This window comes from Solanum pennellii, chromosome 4, assembly GCF_001406875.1.
Source record: "Solanum pennellii chromosome 4, SPENNV200".
NCBI lineage: Eukaryota > Viridiplantae > Streptophyta > Magnoliopsida > Solanales > Solanaceae > Solanum > Solanum pennellii.
This window is the reverse complement of record NC_028640.1, coordinates 6,007,944-6,030,365: the sequence shown is the minus strand read 5'-3', so window position 1 is coordinate 6,030,365 and position 22,422 is coordinate 6,007,944. Positions and strand designations below refer to the sequence as shown.

General features: G+C 34.8%; 2 protein-coding genes across 9 annotated transcripts; both read right to left on the bottom strand.

Moving 5' to 3' along the window:
* Positions 1-1,779: 1,779 nt before the first annotated feature.
* Positions 1,780-16,579, bottom strand: LOC107018148 (protein EFR3 homolog B). 8 transcript variants are annotated; one of them, XM_015218545.2, is made up of 21 exons: positions 16,396-16,579; positions 16,032-16,132; positions 15,607-15,942; positions 14,164-14,238; positions 13,350-13,465; positions 13,090-13,204; positions 12,820-12,948; positions 11,640-11,687; positions 10,449-10,633; positions 10,168-10,364; positions 9,627-9,919; positions 9,286-9,435; positions 8,789-9,184; positions 7,582-7,731; positions 5,351-5,426; positions 4,557-4,684; positions 4,145-4,345; positions 3,935-4,057; positions 3,732-3,848; positions 2,941-3,168; positions 1,780-2,388 (listed from the first exon to the last, which is right to left on the bottom strand). In XM_015218545.2, exons 3-21 carry the CDS (start codon positions 15,751-15,753, stop codon positions 2,224-2,226), a joined length of 3,039 nt encoding a protein of 1,012 aa, XP_015074031.1. In that variant the 5' UTR covers positions 15,754-15,942; positions 16,032-16,132; positions 16,396-16,579; the 3' UTR covers positions 1,780-2,223. The 8 variants fall into 8 exon arrangements, with proteins under 8 accessions (XP_015074031.1, XP_015074030.1, XP_027772280.1 ...); XM_015218544.2 differs by having other exon boundaries at positions 16,089-16,132; XM_027916479.1 differs by having other exon boundaries at positions 16,032-16,128.
* Positions 16,580-18,713: 2,134 nt separating this feature from the next.
* Positions 18,714-22,275, bottom strand: LOC107016122 (zinc finger AN1 and C2H2 domain-containing stress-associated protein 11). Its single transcript, XM_015216610.2, has 2 exons — positions 21,938-22,275; positions 18,714-19,671 (listed from the first exon to the last, which is right to left on the bottom strand). The coding sequence occupies exons 1-2, from the start codon at positions 22,034-22,036 to the stop codon at positions 18,934-18,936; spliced, it is 837 nt and encodes a 278-aa protein (XP_015072096.1). The 5' UTR covers positions 22,037-22,275; the 3' UTR covers positions 18,714-18,933.
* Between the last annotated feature and the right edge of the window lie 147 nt (positions 22,276-22,422).

The following is a 22,422-nucleotide window of genomic DNA, read 5'->3' as shown; positions in this document are numbered from 1 at the left end:
CAAATATAATGTTGTTTTATTTACCTAAAAAATAGTCCAAAGTAATTGGAATTATATAGTGACTATACTATAATAGCTTATGAAAAGTCATAAATAATATACATTGACTATTTGATATGATGTACATATACATGAGTTATACAGTGACTATACATTATGATTTACTAAAAGAAACTAAAAACATAGTTACTTAGCCATGAAGTACATATTGACTAGTCAATCTCGATTAACTTGAAATTACCTCTAAATAATCTCAATTATTAAATATAAAATTATTTCAATCGACTCTCTTCATATATAATTCGCTAGAAACGATTTACGATTCCAGTATGTTAAATTTTATAGAAAAAAAAAACAACGAAGAAGAAGATGACGCTGAAGGAGGAGGAAGGAAGAAGGAAAAGAAGCCATTAATGGCGAAATGGGAAGGAAGAAGAAGATTAGAAGTCATTAATGATGAGCTAATTAAGAAGGAAGAAGAAGAAATTTTGGCCAATTTAAGTAATTTTGTTTTGGTAATAAAAATAGTTGAATGATCTTTTCTTATAATTCTCCCTTTGAAAATAGCGAAACATTTTTCTAGTTTGTGTTATTCAAAATTTAAAGTAAGTGAAGGTATAAGTTTTTGAAATTTTGTTTAAATTTTTTATCATACAAATTGTTTGGGTTTGATCTTAACAATTGGTATTGATAATGTACCGAGTCCTCATTAATTCAAACTCACATAGCATAGGCCTCATTAAAAGTGAAATTAGTGATTCACATGTAACTTCATACTACTTAGGTAAGTGATGCTTTAGAATTCTAGACTTTTTCTATTTAGGATTTAACATTCAAGCTACTTTGGCGATACAAGATTTGTAGTGTTCTCTTCCATAATCACGTTTGCACGACTTAGACTATGTATAAATTTTTGAAATTTTATTTAAATTTTTTTAATCTCACAAATATTTAAATTTGCTGTAGATGGATGATATTGGCCTCATTAATTCAAGGTGGAGTTAGTGATTCACATGAAACTCGACATACCTTATGCTACTGAAGTAAGTGATGCTTTCGACTTCTAGACTTCTGCTATTTAAGGTGCAATATTCAAACTACTTTGGCGACACAAGGCTTGTAGTTCTCTTCCACGATCACATTTTCACGATTTAGACGATTTTTATTTCGCTCTTGCTATTACACAAATCACTTCTGCTTTTTTTTTTTTCCTTTTGATTACTAAGATGTTTCAATTTGCCATGTCATCTCTATTTCTGCCAAATATCACCCTATATCCTTGGATCTGTTAACATGTCATATATGTAGGTTTGGTGTAAACGTCGCGGTGAATAACTCTTTCTCCACCAACAATTCATATACTACAAGATATCAACAATAAACCTTGTATAGTGCCACAAGCGAGGTCTAGGTAGGGTGGGATATGCCTTTATGGGTAGGGAAACTAATTCTGATAGACCTAAGACTCAAAAGAGAAGCTTTCGAAGTATGAAAAAAATATCACAATATATACTCCATCTGTTTCAAAAAGAATGAGACTATTTCCTTTTTAGTCAGTTTCAAAAAGAATAACCCCTTTTCTTTTTTGGCAACGCTTTAAATTTAACTTTCCACATGACATGTTTAAGACCACAAGATTAAAGGGTATTTTGGTACATTTGACATAACTTTAAATTAGAACCACAAGATTAAAAAGTCTTCTTTCTTTTCTTAACCTCCGTACCAAGTCAAACTAGGCCAATCTTTTTGAAACGGAAGGAGTATTTTAATTAAGGAAAATAAGAACAGCAAAAGAATGCTTTTTCCCATTTCAAATAGCAGTGTCTGCATACACCAGAAGAAGAGAAGAATAGCTCCATCTAAAATTACAAAAAAGAGAGTAACAAAAGCAACATTTAAATATTATACAACAGTAAATGACATTGGCTAAGACAGCAAAACCTAAAATCTTAACCAATATGCCTCCTCTATGGCTCCAGTACAACAATATTTCACCTCATAATAGGAAGAAAAAAAAAGAATAAAAGAATGAACAACTTTTATGTGTATGATGAGTTAAAAACTATGTGTTATCTACAACTCTGGCGCCGACTTTTCTTTCCGTGCAGGCGCGTTGCATGAAGATCTTCCGGTTCTGCAACCGAGTAAGGCTTTGGCAACCCTGCCATCAGGAGGGAAGTAATCTCGCAAACATCTCTGTTTGGAACGATTCCTATGCTATCTCTACCATCTGGCAGCTTTCAAAAAATTGTCATATGGACTTGATGCCGGTAGCCTGAAGGACTCCGGATTACTTTGATATTCCGCTCCACAATGTGAAGGAACAATTTCGCGAGTTGGTTTATCAGAAACATCGGCTACTTTCTGATCTGCCAGTTGATTCTCAACCTGCCCCCATAAAGTCAATTGAATGGTAAGATTAAGATCGTGTCTCTAAATCATCCAAAGCAGGAAATTTCCGGTGCTACATCTGCTGTACGTTAGTTTTACATGTATAATAGCCATAATACATAAGCAAATACTCATCACTTGACAAGTAAGGACTTCAACTTGGAGAGTGTACATTTAGACACCTTAACTTAGTCTCAACTAACAACCAAACACTCCAACTCATCCCCACTATGTCTCGTGGACACCTGATGCTGACATGACACAAATTTTAGAGGTGTCTAGATGATCATTTTGAAAGTTTGGAGTGTTTAAATGACACAAAGGAGATGAGTTGAGGTTTCTAGATGTCCATACTCAAAGTTGGAGTGTTTAGTTGACAGTTGAGGCCAAGATGAAGTGTCTATGTATGTATGATGCCTAGATAATATCTATCTATGTTACCTTAGTCAGAAAGAAACAGATGAGCAGCAAATGAATTAGAAAATGGGGGAGAAAGGAGAAACAAGAAATGTTGAGTATAGAGAAACCAAAAAAGACTACTTTCGAGACCTGATTGTCAACCTGGTTATCAGAAGCGCTTTCTTCGCCTTGATCACTGGAACTCTCTGATATTTCGATCAGTGCATTATCTTGTCTATGTTGGCTATTCATCAAATTGTACATCTTTTGTTGTTTTCCCGTTAAAAGTGCCTCACAATGATGAGCCATTTCTTTGTATGAAAATTCAGGTTCCGTGCTCACAGACATTCTCCCTACTTGATGTGCCGTCTCCAAAACCTTCATTTGGCATAGACGAAGTAAATTTCAAACAACAAGTACCAATAATTAGATCAAATAAAATAACTAACAACTACATTTTTCACATATCTGATCTTAAATAAAATGTAAGTCGCATACTTTTTGTTATCTCATGGTATTTAAACTAAAACATCGACCAAAGGATTAAGTGGTACTCCATAAATATTTCTGACGACCAGATGAACTAAAAGAGCCATCACATGAGGTTGCATTTTCTCATAAGAACAAAATGGAGGCATGAGAACATGCAAGTTCACTAGAGGAGAGAAATGCAGAGTTGCCACATGCACACAAAGAAAAGAAATCCATTTCGCAAGTATAACTAGATGTAAAGCTCTTTTTTGTCAAAGATCACAGATCTGAAACAATAGGTTAGACAAATTATAATTATTATTGTACAATATGGGTTGAAGATGAGGTTAAATGGAGTGACATGTTCAGTGAGGATTAATAGAGCTGACCGCAACTTGCTTGGAATTGAGGCGTGGTTGTTTTTGCATAAATAATAGGTTAAACAAATATTATATTCAAAAGTCACTTACAGATTCTAAAAGTTGATTGACACTCAATAGATTGGGAATTTCCATGGCTGATTGTTCATTCTGTTTGGAACTGCTATGAAATAAATCTGGACCATCATCATCAAATATTGAGGTCAGCTGCACAACAGGAGAAAGAATGATCAAACAGAGAAAAGTGAGGATAAAAGAATATTGACATAACATTACATACTCTAGAGACTTACATCAACTGAATTAGACTGCTGAGCTCTCTGTTGAGCATCGGTGAAAAACTGAGTCCCCAGGGAATCTGAATCATCTGGTGAAAATTTCTTAAGCAACTCCTCCCTTAAAGCTGACACTTCAAGCTACATACCGGAATAAATCATATTAGAGATCAATGCTTAACTAGGGAATCACTATATGGTAACAAAATTTAGCAAAGAAACATTTACGTCTGATAGATTAGATAAACTCTTTAGGATTAAGGAAATCATGGATTGCGTTGACTGTTCCTCTGTGATACTTATTTGCGAGAGACATTTCTGAGCAGAACTATCATCTTCATTGGATCCATATGTAACTTTTCCATTACCAGAACTTGATTCAGCAGCTTGTAGTTTGCTATCTTCTACCAAATGTAAAAATGGATCAACCTGATAAAAACAATGACTGCCATGTGTTATGACCTGAGCAGAAACTAATATGATAATACTGAAATAGATTAAGTAAATACACCAAAAGTAGTTTTTCATCAGTTCAGCTCTGCTAGTAGAAACCAGGCTGACATGCAATAGAAAGAACAATGACTGACCACCAGAAGGGGTCAGCAAAACAGTATAAAGCTTGGCAGCATTGGTTACAAACCGTTTTATCTGAAAGTGCAGCCTTGACACGGGGAACGAGAGAAGGTATATTATATGCCTTTGATGAGAAAATAATCATAGATGTCGCCAACACAAACAGAGATCTTTTACGTGATGGTGGTAGTGACCCTGAAACACAGAAGTATAATGAACTGTGATCCACAAATCCTCTAAATCGTAAAAAAGCATTGGAGAAGGAATCATACAGGAAACAGATAAGCTGAACTATTTTACCAATAAGGATCATAATGTTGGGGAATCTCATATAAATTATTGCCTGTTAAAGGTATACAGAAGCATTGACAAGTATTTACCATAAAGGTAGAAGCCAATGAAGCTTTGTGCAGCAAGCATTTAAGCATTGCTATTAAACACATACAGGAACCCTTTAATTGTATGAACTAAACGTTTTCTTATTTTCAGGTGTTTGGTCCTCTCGTCTTGTTAATAATAATATCCTTGATGAAAATGTTATGAACCTAAAAAGAGAGAACTTAGTGATAAAAATAGCAGAGTGGGATTACTCAGCTAGGATTCCAGAATGAGACATGCTCGGTCAACATAACAACGGAAGTCCAAGAACCTTCACAATCAGTTAAAAATGGATAATCTTAACTTGAAAAGATACTAAGGACATGAGAAATGTGCCATGTAATACTGATCTGTTGTTCCTAACACTCCGATGAAGCAATCACTTACCACCCCCTCCCAGTATAGAGGAGCAATGAATTAAAGAGGAATAAAAATCTTAAGCCGTTGCACACCCCAGAGGAATATCTGATGTGGCAGTCTTACCTCCTTCAATGAGTGCAATATTTCTCAACGAAAATGCAAGCTGAAAACTTTGCACTAGAGCTTCACGGTATGAGTTCTGCACAAGTATATGGAGCAAAGTCAAATTAAGAGACTATAGGAAAGGATATACAGACGCATACGAACATATGTTTATTCAGACTATAGTTTTGTTTTTTTTTATAATGAATATTTATTCAGACTTTAGTTCCTTTACAGATTTAACATAATATAGCAGATTGGATCATCCAGTGTGATAAACGACCAAGATATCCTACACCATTTAAGTGCTTAAATGCCAAACCAATAATACCAAAAACAAAATTCGCAATGATTTAGTGATTTGGCATTTTAGTTTCTCATTCCCATATTCATACTTTATTTTGTTACTCGCAAGTAGTCAAACTGTCTCCTTGATGTCCATTGACTTGGAAGGTCTTAGTTCACGCTAAAGTTCTAATTTTCAAAATAATAGCAGAACAAAAGACATTAAGAACATTAACTTAAGCAATAAATTGTGATTGGCATTTAGAGTTTACAATTAATCTTCACACAATAGGATCCAAAGCTCATAATTTATCCTTATCACGTAAGAGGACTTCTCACACTAAATTTACATGGAGAATGCAGTCAAATACATAGAAGACAGGAAAGAGAATCTTGTAAGTGAACCATATGTAAAAACATCATCACTGATGCTACCATTCAAATGAACAGATAAAACACAAAGGGCTAAGAAAAGGAGCTCAATTTTATTTAAAAGGTTATTGTTTCCCTTGGTATAAACAGGTAAATGCTATAGGGAACCTATTAGTGTTTCCCACAGATATCGATTAAATCCTACTGGACAAAAATTTCAACCAACAGAAAGCCCAAAAATTTCCCTTGTTAGGCGACATTAAAAACATTAGTACATAAGTAAAAGACAAAAGGAAAACAGACATGTTAGGAATTCCAAGGGAATATATTACCTAGATATAGTTAAAGAAAGGCAAAAGGGCCTTGTGGACCCTTGTACTTGTATGTGTTTGTATTATGGATCTTTCTACTTAATCAGTTAATCCTTTACCAACTTAACCCCTAAACTCAATCAAAGTGATTGTTAAACCATTACCATGTGTATAGCTCACTCTCCCCTGAGTAGATGACATGTCAAATCCATGTCACTTAAATTAATACCACATCATAATTATCTGTAATAACTATTTTTAAAAATTATTAATTTATTCTTTAAAGTAAATTTTGGGTCACCATTGTCGTCTACCCGATCCAGCTGTGAAATGGCCAAAATCCGTCGGAGAAAGCTGCCACAGCCACCACTCCTCTTGCCGACGAGACCACAAATACTTTCTCTCTCAGACGTCTCTATCTACGTCGATCACCTTCTACATTTTCCTTTCATTCTTCTCCAGCCTCCACAAATCTAAGCCGCCGCACCACAACTGCGGCGGCCAAACCTCTTCAGCCCTCGTGATCAGCTCCTCGCCGCTCACCCGCCTCGTTCTCCCCTCCACTGTCTTTCTTTTTCTGAACCACCAGTGATCCCCTGCAAAACACCAACGACCGCCTATCCTCGCGCCTCCCTCGAACCAGCAGGAGACTCCTTGCCGCCTCCGTCGAACCAACATGCTAGGAGACTTCTTGGCGCCTCCGGCATATTAGATCGTCTAAAGAAAATGAAAGAAAAAAAGGGTGTTGAGCAGGGTGGGGATGCCTGAAATTGTAGGTGGGTGGGGTGAAGAAGAAGGGTTTTTTAATTTTGTTTTTATTTTTAAAATTAATTATTTTATTCTTTTATAATTTTAAATATGGTGTACACTTGCCTTAACGCAAGTGTATTCACACTCTTTAGCCAACTCAGCCATCTTAATGCCACATAAGCATGGTCAATGGTCAGAGGGATTTAATATATCAAATTTTGTTGAGTTTAAGGGTCCAGTTGATAAAAATTAAGTAGAAGGGTCCATAATACAAACACATACAAGTATAAGGGTCCATCTGACCCTTTTGCCTTAAAGAAATAAGAAAAAGTAACTACAAAGAAAGGAATCACTAAAAACACTTTTTTCTAGTTGATCTTTCAAGCTACACAAATGTGGTATGGATATCCTTGTTCGATATTCTTTTTGGACAACAATAGAAGCACTAATATTTCATTTAGTATCATGAACAAAGAACATGCCCCCAAACAACTACACAGAACAAATATAACAGTCACAGAACCAACCAATTACCTTTGCTCTAGAAAATAGCAAGACCAAGCTAAATGTGTGAGCAATGGCTTCATAATTCTCAGGCATATTTGCAGGAGAAATGGATTGTACCCATATTGAGGAGAGAAGGAGTACGATTTGGTGGCTGCTGAGTCTTAGAGAAATAGGACCCTGAAGATCAAAAGAAAAATAATTTGACTATTTGGTGAAGTCGAATAAAACAGACTCAAAGTGAAAGACACATTCTATACAACAGTCGAGAAATCAACAATGTTATTTCATAATGAATAGCTGAAGACAAATGCCAACATATCCAGTGTATGAGTGTTGTGGATGCACAATTTTAAAAGAGTAGAAACATTTTCATGCAATTTAAATGAATGTTTGAACTCTAATGCACAATATATCCACTATATGAGTGTCGTCAATATATAGATATTAAGATGAATGCACAAATAAAAAAAGTTACAAATGATTACTTCTGACAGAAGGTACAAGTAGCACAGATGGAGGATAAACAATAATAAGTTTTCTAAGATGATTTGGCCATGGCATACATAGACCTCCAGTACAAAGTTAATTGGTACGACACTGTGATGATAGGTGTTAAAATGAGATGAGGTAAAAACAAAAACCATATACATAGAAATTGTCCCAAAAGGCCTACAATTTCTCAAATTTCATATAGGTTTAGCAAAGAACATAATACGATAGAAGATAAAGATTCAGATAAAAGACACCAACTAATTAGGATAAAGGCTTTGTCAAGTTTGTACAGTTACATTAGATCCAATATTTTCCCAAGAGTTAAAGATTTGCATGTTAGTGTAGGAAAAGTATGATTTAGATAATTTCTAGCTTTAGAGAAACCCTAGATTGTCTTAAAAGACAAATTACTGAGTATTGGAATAAGCTGGGCCCAACTTGGTTGGGAATTCAGGCATTGTAGTTGTTGTTTGTCCCTATTATTCTAAGCAAGCTTCAAACGATATTCAGCAGAGGATGTTCAAGTGTAAGCAGCAAAACAAACTGTTCAAGCGGCAAAGCATTTTATAGCCAAGTAATTTACTTGCCAAGGATGTGAAGAGAGGGTCATCAAAAGCTTGAGTAGTAAAGGAGAAGCAGATATGAAGTCCCATGATGTGAGGCCACTAGAATGGATTATAGTAAGGAATCTAGGGGTAACAGTCGTATCTACTAAGATGGTGAAGATGGTTACACAACCTACCATTTCGTTACTTGGCTTGTTCGTAGACTCTTCAATAGGTGCAGGAGAGCCTTTCATGCTATATACCCCGCTATATGTTGACTTTATTCTGTTGAGCATCCCACTATTGTTATCTTTCTGTTCCATTCCAAGAGTAACCTTCTCCATTGAAGGGGACCTCTGGTCTCTCAGCTTTCCAAAAAGTGCAGCTGAAGAAGAAAAGACAGAAACAGTTCTAGAGAGTGCTCTTGAAAAATCTGCTGCCTTCCTCAGGTGGGTTTCCTCAGATACCTTCTGAGGGGAAACAGAAGATGGAACAAGGACAACAGAAAAGATTCGATGAGCTCCAACTCGTGTTTCATGATCAGGGTGGACCATAGCAGGGAGTAACTGATGAAACAAAGCCTCTGGGAATGCCTAAATAAAAAGATAAATCAGATTCTTAACTCAATATGCCTCAGAAAATAAGATAGGAAAGCAAAGAACAGTCTGATAAATTCAAATATCAATCAGCTTACTTTGTTTTGGTATGACAAGTTTGGCATAGAAGCTATGATTTGAGAAGCACGGTAAACAGCAGCAATAGTAGTTCTTGCTATCACTTGGATACTTGTGATGTTCTCCAACATTACTGCCATCACATCCAGAATAGGGCCTGCATCTCCAACCTAATAGTCAAGAAAATGAAGAATCATGACTTCGAACACACATCAATAACAAGAAGTTCGATTAATATCTAGTTAGTCCCATCAAAAGGAGACTTCAAATTCCTGTTTAATTAGTAACTAAGCAGCTTCCAACCAATTTACAGAGAATGCAATTTATTTGATATTCAAATTCAATGACAGAATAACTGCACCTTATTTGATAACTCCACAAGGCACTCGTCCACTGATTCCTGGAAAAGCCGGTTCCACTTTATTAACTCGGCTCCCAGCTTTGCGTCATCATGAGTATAATGTATACTTTTCCGTAAGTGCCTCATGATATCAGTTATTGCACTGACTAGGGCAATGGAATGATGAGTCTTCGTTGTTTGAGCAAGTGAAGTCACCACCTGAACAATGTCAAGCTGCATTTCAGGTTGTTTAAGAACATTTTTGTGATCTAGGTGCTTGACTAATGTTGACAGCAGAAGGTGCGCATTCTCTCCTGCATAATTTAATCAGGGAAGGAGGAACAAAAAAGTGAGAGGAAAAGCCATTATGAATTTTCACCACAAGGAAAATATAATACTACTTTTACAAGTAAAAGTAGGAAATTTTCGAAGAACCACATATGATGAACTATTTGCAAAAAGTAAATGAAAGTGCCAAAGAATAAAAAGAAATACACTCTACCACTAACTTCTCTCTCTTTTTTCCCCTTTCAATAGGTAAAGTCAAAAAGTAACTTCATACCTGAAGCATCCATTGTGTACTGCATATCCTTTAGAATAGGTACAGCAATTCCATTTTCAGTAGGCCATAAATTGTCGTCGTCAAAGTAGCGGAATAAAGATTCCAAAACTCGCCTTGTGGTTGTAGCCTCCTTACCTAGCTTGGCCATGTTATGCAGGCAAGCCTTAGACCAAAATGCTGGGTTTTCGTCATCCTCCCTGTCAAGGAAAACTAAGAAGCACTTTAGACACTACACATGAAAAAAGCAAGAGGCCACCTAACATTTATTATAAAATATTAACTTTGAAATATTTAGTTCCCCTTTCTCATTCACAATGATTCTCCATGAGGGAACCTTCGCGATGACTTCTGGGGAAGGAGAAACGTGGCCCTCAACTTTGCGCACTTCTTCCACCCACCTGTTCTGGTTTGAGTCTTGAGTTTCCTTTCTTGGCCTTGGATAATTTTCCAAGACTACTGAAACAATCTAATAGATAAGATAAATACATTAGTAGAAGCAATTGAGACGTCTGGAAAAGTAAGATGGGCACAGTTTAAGCTACTCCAATCAAGTTGTGACGGTACACAACTGAAAATACGAAAGATCTATTTCAAGGTAATATCCCAAAAGCTATACTAATTCTAACATGGAAACAGTTCATCACAACTGGAGACCAAATAATTGCTATGCAGATTTATTACACCACTATAATCTTTTTTTGTACTACAGACTATTAGTTCTGTTTATAAGTAGAAGAAGCTTTTGGGATTTCACTGGGTATGTTGTTGTTGTTGTATAAGTAGAAGAAGTGGCATGGTGAAGTCCACATTATCAGTAATATGAAACAATAAAAGCTACAAGTTCCATCCACCTATTGTAGCCAGAAACAGATCATTGTCAGGAGACAATTCTGGAATGAACAGTAAAAGGCACAAATTGTTCGACATATTCAGTAAGAAAATTCAAGTTTATACTTAACCTTCCTACAACAAATATATACCAACGGTAATCAATTGATGAAATGGCAAAGTCAATCTGGGCCTGGTTTCACCTATAAGTTGATCTAGTGATCCGCCTGCTATTGCGTGCTGTCTGTTTTTAGCTAATTTTTGTTTGTTCAATGATTACAGAGCATTCAAAGGCAAAAAACAGGTAGAGCTGAAAAGTATTTAGTTTTATCCTACAGAGATAGCTTGTACGTATAATCGACAGCATCATGTTAAAACTGGAATGAACCAGGAAAATCAACATCAAGAAGAGAAAGAAACTTCTTGTAAAGCCAACATAACATGCTCTCTAGCGCAAACTTTTACTCAGTTTTACTTATTTGGTGTCCACAAATCTTGCACATGCAAATAAAATCTTATCAAGCTTTTGACTTTCCATCAATGAAAACAAGAGGGGAGATACTTCAAACTTCTATAATGAAAATACAAATCTAGCATTATTTAGATCTGACAATAAGAACACAAGGTGGAAAGAATCTGCTTACATTGTCAAATTCCGCTGAAACATGGGAATATTCGCCCATGAACCAAACCTGTGACACAGTTAAGTTCTTGTAAGAATAACAATTTAACAAAGTACTCCAGATCTACATTTGGATGCAGGTTAGAGATAGTCATGGTTTTATAGCATTAATCATAGAAGTCACTGGTATAGACTTCAAAAGAAAATCAAATCAGGACTTTGAGGAGAAAACATACTAAACTCACATGCACTTGCCAATGCCTATGTACTGAGGCAGAAATTGATATATAATTTTAGATAATACGGCCCACTTCAAATGCAGGACTCAAAAATCTGACTAGATAACTCTTTTGTCAGCGATGAATGAGATTGGCATGGTGAAACTGCATGCTACAATCACCTTCCATAAATTAAATGTATTATGAACATGCTTTATGAAACAACCAGTCACACTTTCTTCTAGATAAAAACTAAGCCAAACACAATTAGTTAATAGACTAAGAAAAGAGTATCTTGTTGTAAAATGACCTTGAGCCTAAATCAATCAAAGATCTAGCTCTAGTGGTGAGGATTGTCCAAACTATATAAGGAGAGTAAAAACCATACACTTAACGGACGTGGGATACTGAGCATTGTATTTAATTATTTAAGAGTCCCATGCTATAATTAGTTTTATTCACTTCATCAATATTGTTCAAACAAGACCATGCAGCCTATCCATGGTAACAACTGTTTTCCTATTACATATGATGTCTTCGGCAGAAAATGCTAAGAAACAATTAAAAAAATAGTCCCTTGGAGTAGTAAGAATACTGTCTATCCCTTATTGTAGCTTCAAGGGTGTTCTGACAGTCCAAGTTTCTAATGCATAAGGCTTAAGCGCCTACAACAGGAGAAATTTTTTATATGAAAATTAGAAATGTTGTAGTAGCTGGCGTATAAATATTGACGACGACAGAAGTCATTTTTCCTAAATGTCTTGGTCTACATCATTAGTCATCCAATCATGCAAAAAATGGAATGCTGCCATCCTAAATTGTATAACATTTAGACTTATTTTGACTTAATTCCTTTTAGAACTGAAGAAAAGTACACTCTGTATATAATTTGTATTTGATGGAAAACAACCACGTTAACAGTTTGTATCACAACCACATAGCAAGCAGACTAAATAGTTGGAAAAATCTAAACAAACTCTGTACCATTGCAGAAAGTGCTTTCAGGCCAACTGTGCGGAGCTTTATAGCACTTTCTTCCTCTCCTATTTGTTGTGCCAGTTGACACAGCTTTGGAATAAAACCATCTAAATGAAACATGTAAGTACCGTCTTTCTGCATAAATCAATAAAGTCAAGATGGTATAAGATAATTCAAATTTGTCAGATATAATTGATGCATAAACATGAACAATAAATAACACCCTATAGTCAGATTGATCCAGTCTAAAGTTGAGGAGAACTCCAAAGCACCAACCTGATTATTTACAAAATCAAATAGTGATTCACATCCGACAATTAGCATGTCATTCTCACGCGACTGATCTAAAAGAGTTTGTAAGACGCTGAGCAGACTATTTGCAAAAAGTGGCCTGATAGATAGATGTACGAAACCATATTACCATACATAATATAATGTGAAAATTAGAAATGCATCTCTTTGTGGCCATCACAAACCAAAAAATGAAAGAATCCAAAAAAGACCAATTCATACTTTGCTAAGCAACAAAAACTTACATGTGCTCCTTGCATGAAACAACCAACTTTTTGTATATACACATAACAACCTTTGCTGACCGAAAATTCTCATTTCTCAATTCCTTATAACACTTCTCTTCAAGTGACTTTGTTATCTGTTCAGCAGATCCAAGAAAGGTTAATGATAAAAATGTAATAGAAATTCGGACTTTAGGCATGAAGCAAGAAGAAGATTTCTGCTACATAGGGAACTATGACGAGATGATGCAAACATTCATTTAAGAAAAGCTATTTCCAAATTTGAGCATAAGCTTTGGCAGCTGAATAACCAAATGAAGTTCTTTTCAGCATTCTGGTTGAATCTGGAATTTGACTTAGTTCCTTCCCGGTATAATACTATCTCTGCCAATCAATTTAACCAGGAATTGCAGGCAGCGGACTCCCTCTAACTGACACCCCTCAGTTAAAACGTGACCTAATACATTAAAGAAGTGCATCTAAGACAACTAATTTGATGGTTGTACAGTCGAAGTCATGGATTCGAATGGGTTCCAAATGTATGCTCATTTCAAATGCAATATCCATGACATCACACGGTTCTTATCAAATAAGAGGTTTTTACTAGAGTTCTACTTGTATATTTGGAAAACCTGGATATATTTGTGAGCTAGTTTCCTGGTTACTATCACCAGTTTACCAAAACTGGAATCCCATTACCAGACAAAGCAACTGTAAGTAAATAAAGTTATCCAGAAGATTAGCAAAAAAATAATAGTTTACAAACTTTCAGGGGGCTTTTCATGGATTGTTTCAAGGGATCATAATTTTCATGTAACACTGGGAATGAATATACCTTGGGAATTCGAAAAGGATTTTTTGCAGCATATTCACAAAGTTTTCCAATTTTCCTATCATTTGGTTCTTCTTCCTGCACAAGCACAAATGTCAAATACATGTAGATGTAGCATAGAAAGACAGCAAATTTATCATTTGTCAAATGGCCAAATACTACTCTTTCTGGATATTACCTCATACAAATGAACTGCTCAATGTTGCTTAAAATCATTTGAACTTAAAAAGGTAATGCCAACCATGCAAATCAAAGGTAAAATCAACTCATCAATTTCAGGCACTATAATTCTTCAAATCTTATGCACTTTCAGGTAATTGACAGGCTATGCTTCAGTATTATAGTAGCTAGATATAATAATTTCAGGAATGTGTGTTAACATGTTTATATGGTTAAACTTAAGCTGAATCTAATCTATCAACCCGTATGGCAGAGATAATAGATGCTTCACATTCACTTTATATACAAATTTCTTATACCATACAGAAGTTCAAATACATTGGCGAACTTCCAGCAAATTCAAATATCATGAGGCTTACCTAAGAATCAAACAAGACCAAACATTGATGTGGCCACTCTAGAAAAATTTAGGATATTTACTTTCATCTTGGAATACTAGATTTCCAGTAGACACATTTACTATCACATATTGACTTGAGATGCATGGTAGAAATTGAACAGGTTTTGAAGGAAAGAGAAGAAGAAAATGACAGCATTCATAGAGTCGGGAGATCTGGTGGGGCTGGGGTTAATCAAAGGCAAGGGTAAAGTAGTTATTGGAAAGCAAATGGCTGGTCTTTGTAACAACAGAACAGGTCCCTTTCAAAAAAGCAAACCTTTCTAACCAATAAGGAAACAGGAACTTGCCTGCTGTCGACACAAAAACTAGTGCTTGTGACCTAAAGAAGATAGAAAACTTTTTGGAAAATCTAAGACAAACACAAACTATGGATTTGGACTCTATAGGTGATACTTCTTTTGTTTCTTTGGGAAATACATATATCAAATACATGAATAATAATATTTGCCTATTTTTGCAACAATCTCCCCTTGCACAATGTAAGGGTGGTGAAATTAATCCCCTGCTATCTGAAACTGAACTTATACAGACTCGTAAGCAGAGGTCAGGTTTTTAGAGATTGAATAGCAGGAAGATGGCACAAACAAGTAGTTGATTAATATCGGTGGTTCGCTCCTTTAGCAGGTGAAATATCCATATAAAGTAGAAACAACCAATGCCACTTACCTACTGCCATCTAAATCTAATACAAGCAAAAAGATGATGACTTCAAGAATCCCTATTAAGTTGAAAGTTCAAATGATTCATTAATACAGACAGAAACTTATGATTAGACTCCACAAACTGATTTGGGAGATTTAACACATAAAAAGGAACCAAACAGAACATGGGAGGTGCTTATATTCACCATATAATCCTTGACTAACCTGGGACCGAGGAAAAATGTCTGAGATCAACTTCTTATACCTCTTAACAGGCTGCCTTGATCTTGTCCTCATCGCAGGGCAGAAGAAACAAAGGCTTCCACATGCTGGCAATACTTGCCTTGACATCACACCGGAGACTCCGTTCATTTTTTACTAACACAAAATTTGTTTTTTCTCCCAATTGAGTTAGCTCACAAGGTAAAAATGCTTTCTTTCCCTCCCTTTAACCTATAATAACTCAAGAATCCCTAAACCCTCAAAAAATTTAGAAAGGGAAAGAAAAGCACTCAGGAGCTTATGGGTACTCCTCCTCCTTTAGTCCTGTTTTTTTACAGCCTACAAATCAAAGAAATTCAAAACATACATCAAAAATCTCATTAAACCATCACATATCAAAATCTACCTACAAATGAGCAACAACATACCCAGTGAAATCCCCACAAAGTGGGGTACACGAAGGGTATAGTACACGCAGACCTTACCGCTAGAGAGGCTATTTCCAAAAGACCCTCGGCTCAAGACCTATCTACAAATGAGCAATATGATCAAAAGGGTACCCCAATTTTCTCTCAACTAATCAAGATCATTAACCAAAAGGGGGTTTCTAGAAAAACTTGAAAACTAAACAAATTAAGCAAAAGGGTATATGAAAATTTGAAAAAGATCAAATTTTTGCAAATGAATTGTATGAAAATAACAGATACCCTAATATATATATAGACATTTATGCAAATTCTACAAACTGGCAATGAGTCATATACATATATGTATATAAATATATGTATATACCTTTCAGATGAATGTCTGTAAAGTACAGAGCTGATGAAAAATCAAAGATTTCCAACAATGCACCGGATCTCCTGCATTTCTTCCCCTTTTTTCAACAACCCTTCTCTAAAACAAAAAAAAAATTGACTCTCTCTCTCCTCTAAACACAATTTTTTAAAAAAAAAAAAATAATCTTGAAAATTAGAAAAAAAAATGATGGGTTTGGCCGGACACTAATTACTAAATAAGAAAAAAAAATAGTTTAACGGTAATATAAAGATTAAAGATTTATAAAAATGGAAAGGGGGAATGTTTGACTTACTGACATAATAGGGGATTTATTAATAATTGTGCTTCCAATTTGGAATTTTTGTGAAAGTTAAAGAGGATGAATAGTTTTTTGTTTTTTTTAAAAATTATTTGTTTGTTTATATTTATTACTATTAATTTATTATAGAATTGAGAAAACTAATTTTTTTTTCTTTAAATATTTGACAGTGGCAGTTAAAATATGGTTTGATGGCTAATGGCCTTTTATTTTATAAATGAACTTAATTTCTTTTGCCCTCCTGAAATTTTGTTTTATTGTTGGATCTCGGGTCGGATTAATTCGGGTTCATATTGAAAGGTCAGTATCATTTTGAGGGAAAGTGCTTCCTTTTAAAGATGATGTCCGAAAATAAAGTCATTGTCGTATGACTGACAAATGATTACTAATAATTTCAACTTTATGCAAATCAAACTGAGTAAAGATATTTAGGCTTAGTTCATCTCTACGAAATTACGATTCTTTTGTCCATATCATTGTATCACGCATGTCGGCTAGGACATTATGACATGACACCATTTTTCACCTTCATCCAATTTATTATCAGTAGTTTATCAGGGTTTCTAAGGCAATAATGACAATAAAATACGAGAATTGCATTCGTTGTGACACTTGACTCAATACTTACGATACAAGTTGACGTTACTCATGTTCTATTCCTACTATTTCAATTTGAAAGTTTTTTATTTAAAGATAAAAAAGTACTTACAATATTTATTGATAAAACAAGATGATTTTCTTGAGTTCACATAGATATGCATTATTTTATATTATAGGAGATAGTAGATATTTATGACTAGATTTGCAACCTATTAAACCTCAATTATGCAAGTTTTATATTACTCTTGAACTACAATTGTTTGCATTTATTACAAACTGTTCCAAGTTGCAAATTTTAGCCACCAAATGTGCCATTAATGACAATGTTGACATTTGTCATGTAATTTCTTAACAAAGTCATGATATTTTCTTGACCAATAATTAAAGTTTATCTTATATTTTTTAAAAAAAAACTATTTTGTTTACAACCATTCATTTATTTCTCTTTGATCTAATTACTAAATCTTGTTTAAGCTTTAAAAAATGTAATAAAAAAAGAACTAACTACTCATTATGTCTATTTGTTAGTTTATTGGCTCTTTCACTTTACAACTCTTTTTTATGACTTAATTAAGCAGGTGTCATGATTATTAAAGAACTCAAGTGAATCATTTGGCAAAATAAGAAAAAAAAATTCTTTTTGCCTTTTGAAGTTGCTAGCTTTTAATTTGGTATTTGTTGTTTTTGTGTGATCTTATGGATCACAGGTTTGAGTCGTGAAAATAGTCACTAATATTTGCGTCAATATAGATTGTCTACATCACAGTTTTTGAGATACGATCCTTCTCAAAATCATGTGTGACCGCATGATATTTTGTACACCGTATTTTTGTCCTCAAGGTTTTGGTGATTGGAGAAAAAATCATAGAAATTTTGGAATATTCTGGCTTTCAATATGTGCACATCATCTTAATCATAACTTGTATTATTAACCTGTGATAGAACTAATACTCATAAGCATATTACTTTCTCTTATAAAATGTATGGATTCACGTGAACTCAATAATTTTTGTCCAGGTATATGTATTAAAACTTTACTAAATACCTATAAATGTTTGATTATGAACCAATTATTAATGTGTATATTAAATTGAGATTATTATAAGACTATAAACTTAAAATCTTAAATTAAGTATACTAACAATAATTATAATGGTAGTTAGGAGCAGATAGATGATAATTGCTCATCATTAATCTAAATAAATAACTTGCATTGTAAGAAAGAGCTGGATTAGCACAAAACTTATTATATATAGGTAATGTTGTCTACAAATGGTAAATCACTAGTGTAACGTACACAAACTTTACCCCTAACTTGAGAAGATAGAAAAATATTTTCGATAGACCCTCGACTCAATATATACGTTAATTTGGATGTGAAGTGAAAGAGAAGATAATGAAAGACAACAGAGAAAAAAAAAATCAAAGTCATATTGATCTTCAATCAACCTCAAATCACATGTAAATCTTGTAAGAATGAGTAGACTTTTTTCTGAAAAATAATTAACAAGATAAAGATATTATGTACTTTTGCTTCTTTACATAGAAAAAAATGGAAACAACCTTTCTACCCTCGCAAAAGTAGGAGTAAGGTTTGTATACATCCTACTGGTGTGTTGTTGTTTGCTTCTTTACATAGAACTTCCTTTATGTTCCCTTTCAACATGTTCCACAAGGGCAACAGGATCTCGAAAACCTTTACTACACCTCGGGCAGACATCGATTGTCATGTTCATAACACCATTCTTCTCGTGTACTTTCTGCACGTGGTCGATGAGAGCTCTGACTGTAGAAAATCTCAGATGACATTGTGGGCATGGCTCTACTTGACTGCTGTTGTTAGTAGTAACACTGTGGTTGGTGGCGCGGCTGCTTTGCCCCGTCTGCTGTGGTTGATTAAATTCATTGTTGAACTTTTCCTTTACAGATGATACTACCTTTAAAAGGCTCGTGGTCCACCTTGAGGTCGTCGTGGGCTGAGCTTTCTTCGATTCTTCTTTACTTCCATTCAGAAAGTTCATGAACTGGAAAGTAGCTTCTGGTTTCTTAGGTCCTGGGCAGCTGTGATCAGGTCCAAACCGGTGCTTCAAGCAATGATCGACAGTACAATCCCGACATTTGATTGTGTTGGAGAAAGTCAAAAGCTCTTTGCAGCGAGGCACAGGACATTTTTTTTTCTTTGTGGCTTTCTCATAGTTCGATGGATCACACTCGGTGTTCACATGCGATTCCCAAGTTATATTTGGGTCTTCAACAGGATTTAGGCGTACCCCTTTTGCACAGAGCGGGCAAATGACCACTGTAACATTATTCTTGTTAGCCGTTGGACACTGATGTCTAATATAGCTTCGATGATCTAAACAATACACCTGCAAAAAAGTATTGTATGTTAACACATTCAGCGTCGGAAATTATTCCCAATTATGTTACGAATAAACAAAGTTGAGTCCATCATACAGGATATCATCGACTTGCAGTTCATTCCTAACAGATTTAAACATATGCTACTCAACCGAAAGCCACCATCATAGAGACAGCAAAAGAGATATTTGGGATTAGAACACGTACAATACATCTCAAAACTGAATTCTTTTCCAAATTCATGTCTTTAAAAGATCGTAATTCTTATTTCAACTATTAACAATCTATAAAAGTTAACTAAGATATTATACCAGATCACTGAGACCCGTAACTCGCAAGAGCAAGGAAGCAATGACATCTCTATTTAAAGTAGTCAATATTCTTTTTGATAAAAGCAAGAAGAATGTCATTTAAAGCTTATTACCTCAGAGAGAGAGTTTCTAAAACATAAGCAGAAGGGCAACCAGTATATACTTTGGAATATTGAAAATGAAAAAAATTGTGATTCTGTCAATGCTTCATCGGTCTAGCCTATAGAACCAATACGTGCTATTCAAGTTTAGAATAAATCCTGATATCTCCATTCTGAAAGCCACATTACAAGTTCGGGAACATTAAGCTTAGAAACTCAGCATAAAGACGGAACAACAGAGGTAAAAGTTTAATCAACCATGTGAAGCACATCAACTACTGGTACTCCGAGATACAAATTACACGAGAACAATCATGAAATTACTAAAACAAATAGTTCAATATTCAAGACAACATCCTCTCTTATTGTATCATACGAACAATTGATTGCAAGCTTCTACATACAATAAAGGTGATTTAATCTTTTTCCTTTCTTTTTTCTGTAAATTTTTTGATATGGTAAAACCACAACCCCCAAACTCTCCTACCAGGAGCCGAAAAAATGGTCCTTTCCCACTTCGCTATTTGAATCTTAACCTTATTGTTGGAGGTGGAGGAAGGTAACTACTAGACAATACACCTCCCCTAATCACTGGATTATTTATCTTCATCAACTGTTTCCGTCTCTACCTAATGAATTGCTACATAATTCCTCATCGACACAGTGGACAGCTGATGCACTTCGACTTATATGTAACATAAATAGTATGGAAGGAGGAAAAGCATAAAATGCTCAAAATGAAACAATATGTGTCATAGCTTCGCTCCTAGGCTTCAACTCAACTTTTTCATGTTCTTGATTACTCAATCCTTTACATTTTCTTCAATCTAATTTCTCCCACACAGCAAATCTTCAGAAAACATCAGGATTATATATTTTTTTTCCTCCCACACCCTGACCCCCCACTCCCACCATTACCAGACAACTATACCCAAAAAAGGTTCTTTTTCCTATGCACCAAAAAGATTTAAATTTTGATACAAACCTAGGTAAAAAACCAATCCTGCTTCATACACATACACTTTAAAATGGTCCTTTTCCACTTTTCTAGTTGAATCTCAACCTAATGATTTGCGGAGATGGTTTGAAGTGAAAAGTGTTAACTACTAGACTATACCTCCCTTTCACTACTGTTCAAATTTCAATATCTGATCAAAAAGGGCAGCCTGGGGCACTAAGCTCCCGCTACATGGAAGGAACGAACTACAACGGTCTATTGTACACAGCCTTACCCTGCATTTCTACAAGAGGCTGAAATTTCAATATCTGATCACCTCATGAAATAGCATGACATGCTCAACATTAAACAAAATGTGTCATAGTTTGGTTCCTAAGCTTCAGCTCAACTTTGTATGTTCTTGATTACTCAATCCTTCACATTTTCTTGAACCTAGTATCTCCAGCAAAGCAAAAGATTCTCAGAATACCCCTACGCCACACCCACCCACACCACAACCACAACCAAACAACACCATCTTTTCCCAATGGACCAAAAGATTAAACCTTTGATATAAACCCAGATCAAAAAACTCAAAAACAAAAAGTAACTTTTATCCCTATCACCCCCACATCAACCAAACAACTACACCAACAAAATGTTCTTTTTCTTGTGGACCACAAAAGATTGAAACTTTAATAAAACCCCAGATCAAAAAACTCAAAAGAACAAGAAATATTTCAACACAACTGACAAAAAGACAGTGAATCCATGAATATTTTTCCTGTGGACCAAAAAAGATTGAAACTTTATAACACCCCAGATCAAAAAACTCAAAACCAAGAAAGATTTCAACACAAAATTAACAAAAAGTCAGTAAACCAAAAAAATGGCATAAATGGCAAAGAGAGAACGAAAGGGGTACCTTGAAACAGCAATCACAGGTAAAAGGCAAGAAATCAATCTGCCTACAATCCTCAACAGAACAATGCTTCCCAAGATTTGGGAATTCTGGTGTACCCATTGAATTGATAACTTTGTAAACAACAACAACAACAACAAAGAAAAAGAATTGAAAAAATGATTATTTGAGAATTAGGGTAATGGGGTTTCTTTGAAGATTCTTGAGGAGACAATAGGATAGACAACGCTAGAATTGGAGAAATGGAGAAAGATTCAAAGCGTTGTCTGTCCTAAGTTGCCTGGCAAATGATGACTTTTCTACTATTTGTTTTTTCTTTCTTCTCCTCCTCTTTTTTTTTTTTGGTTAGTATGTTTTGTATATTGAATATAAAGTAAATTGTTATATAAATTTATACTATTTAATTACTTATCATAATTCATAGATATATTTTACGTTAAATTATTATTCATGATTAATATTATCTATTAATTATGTGAGTTGACTTC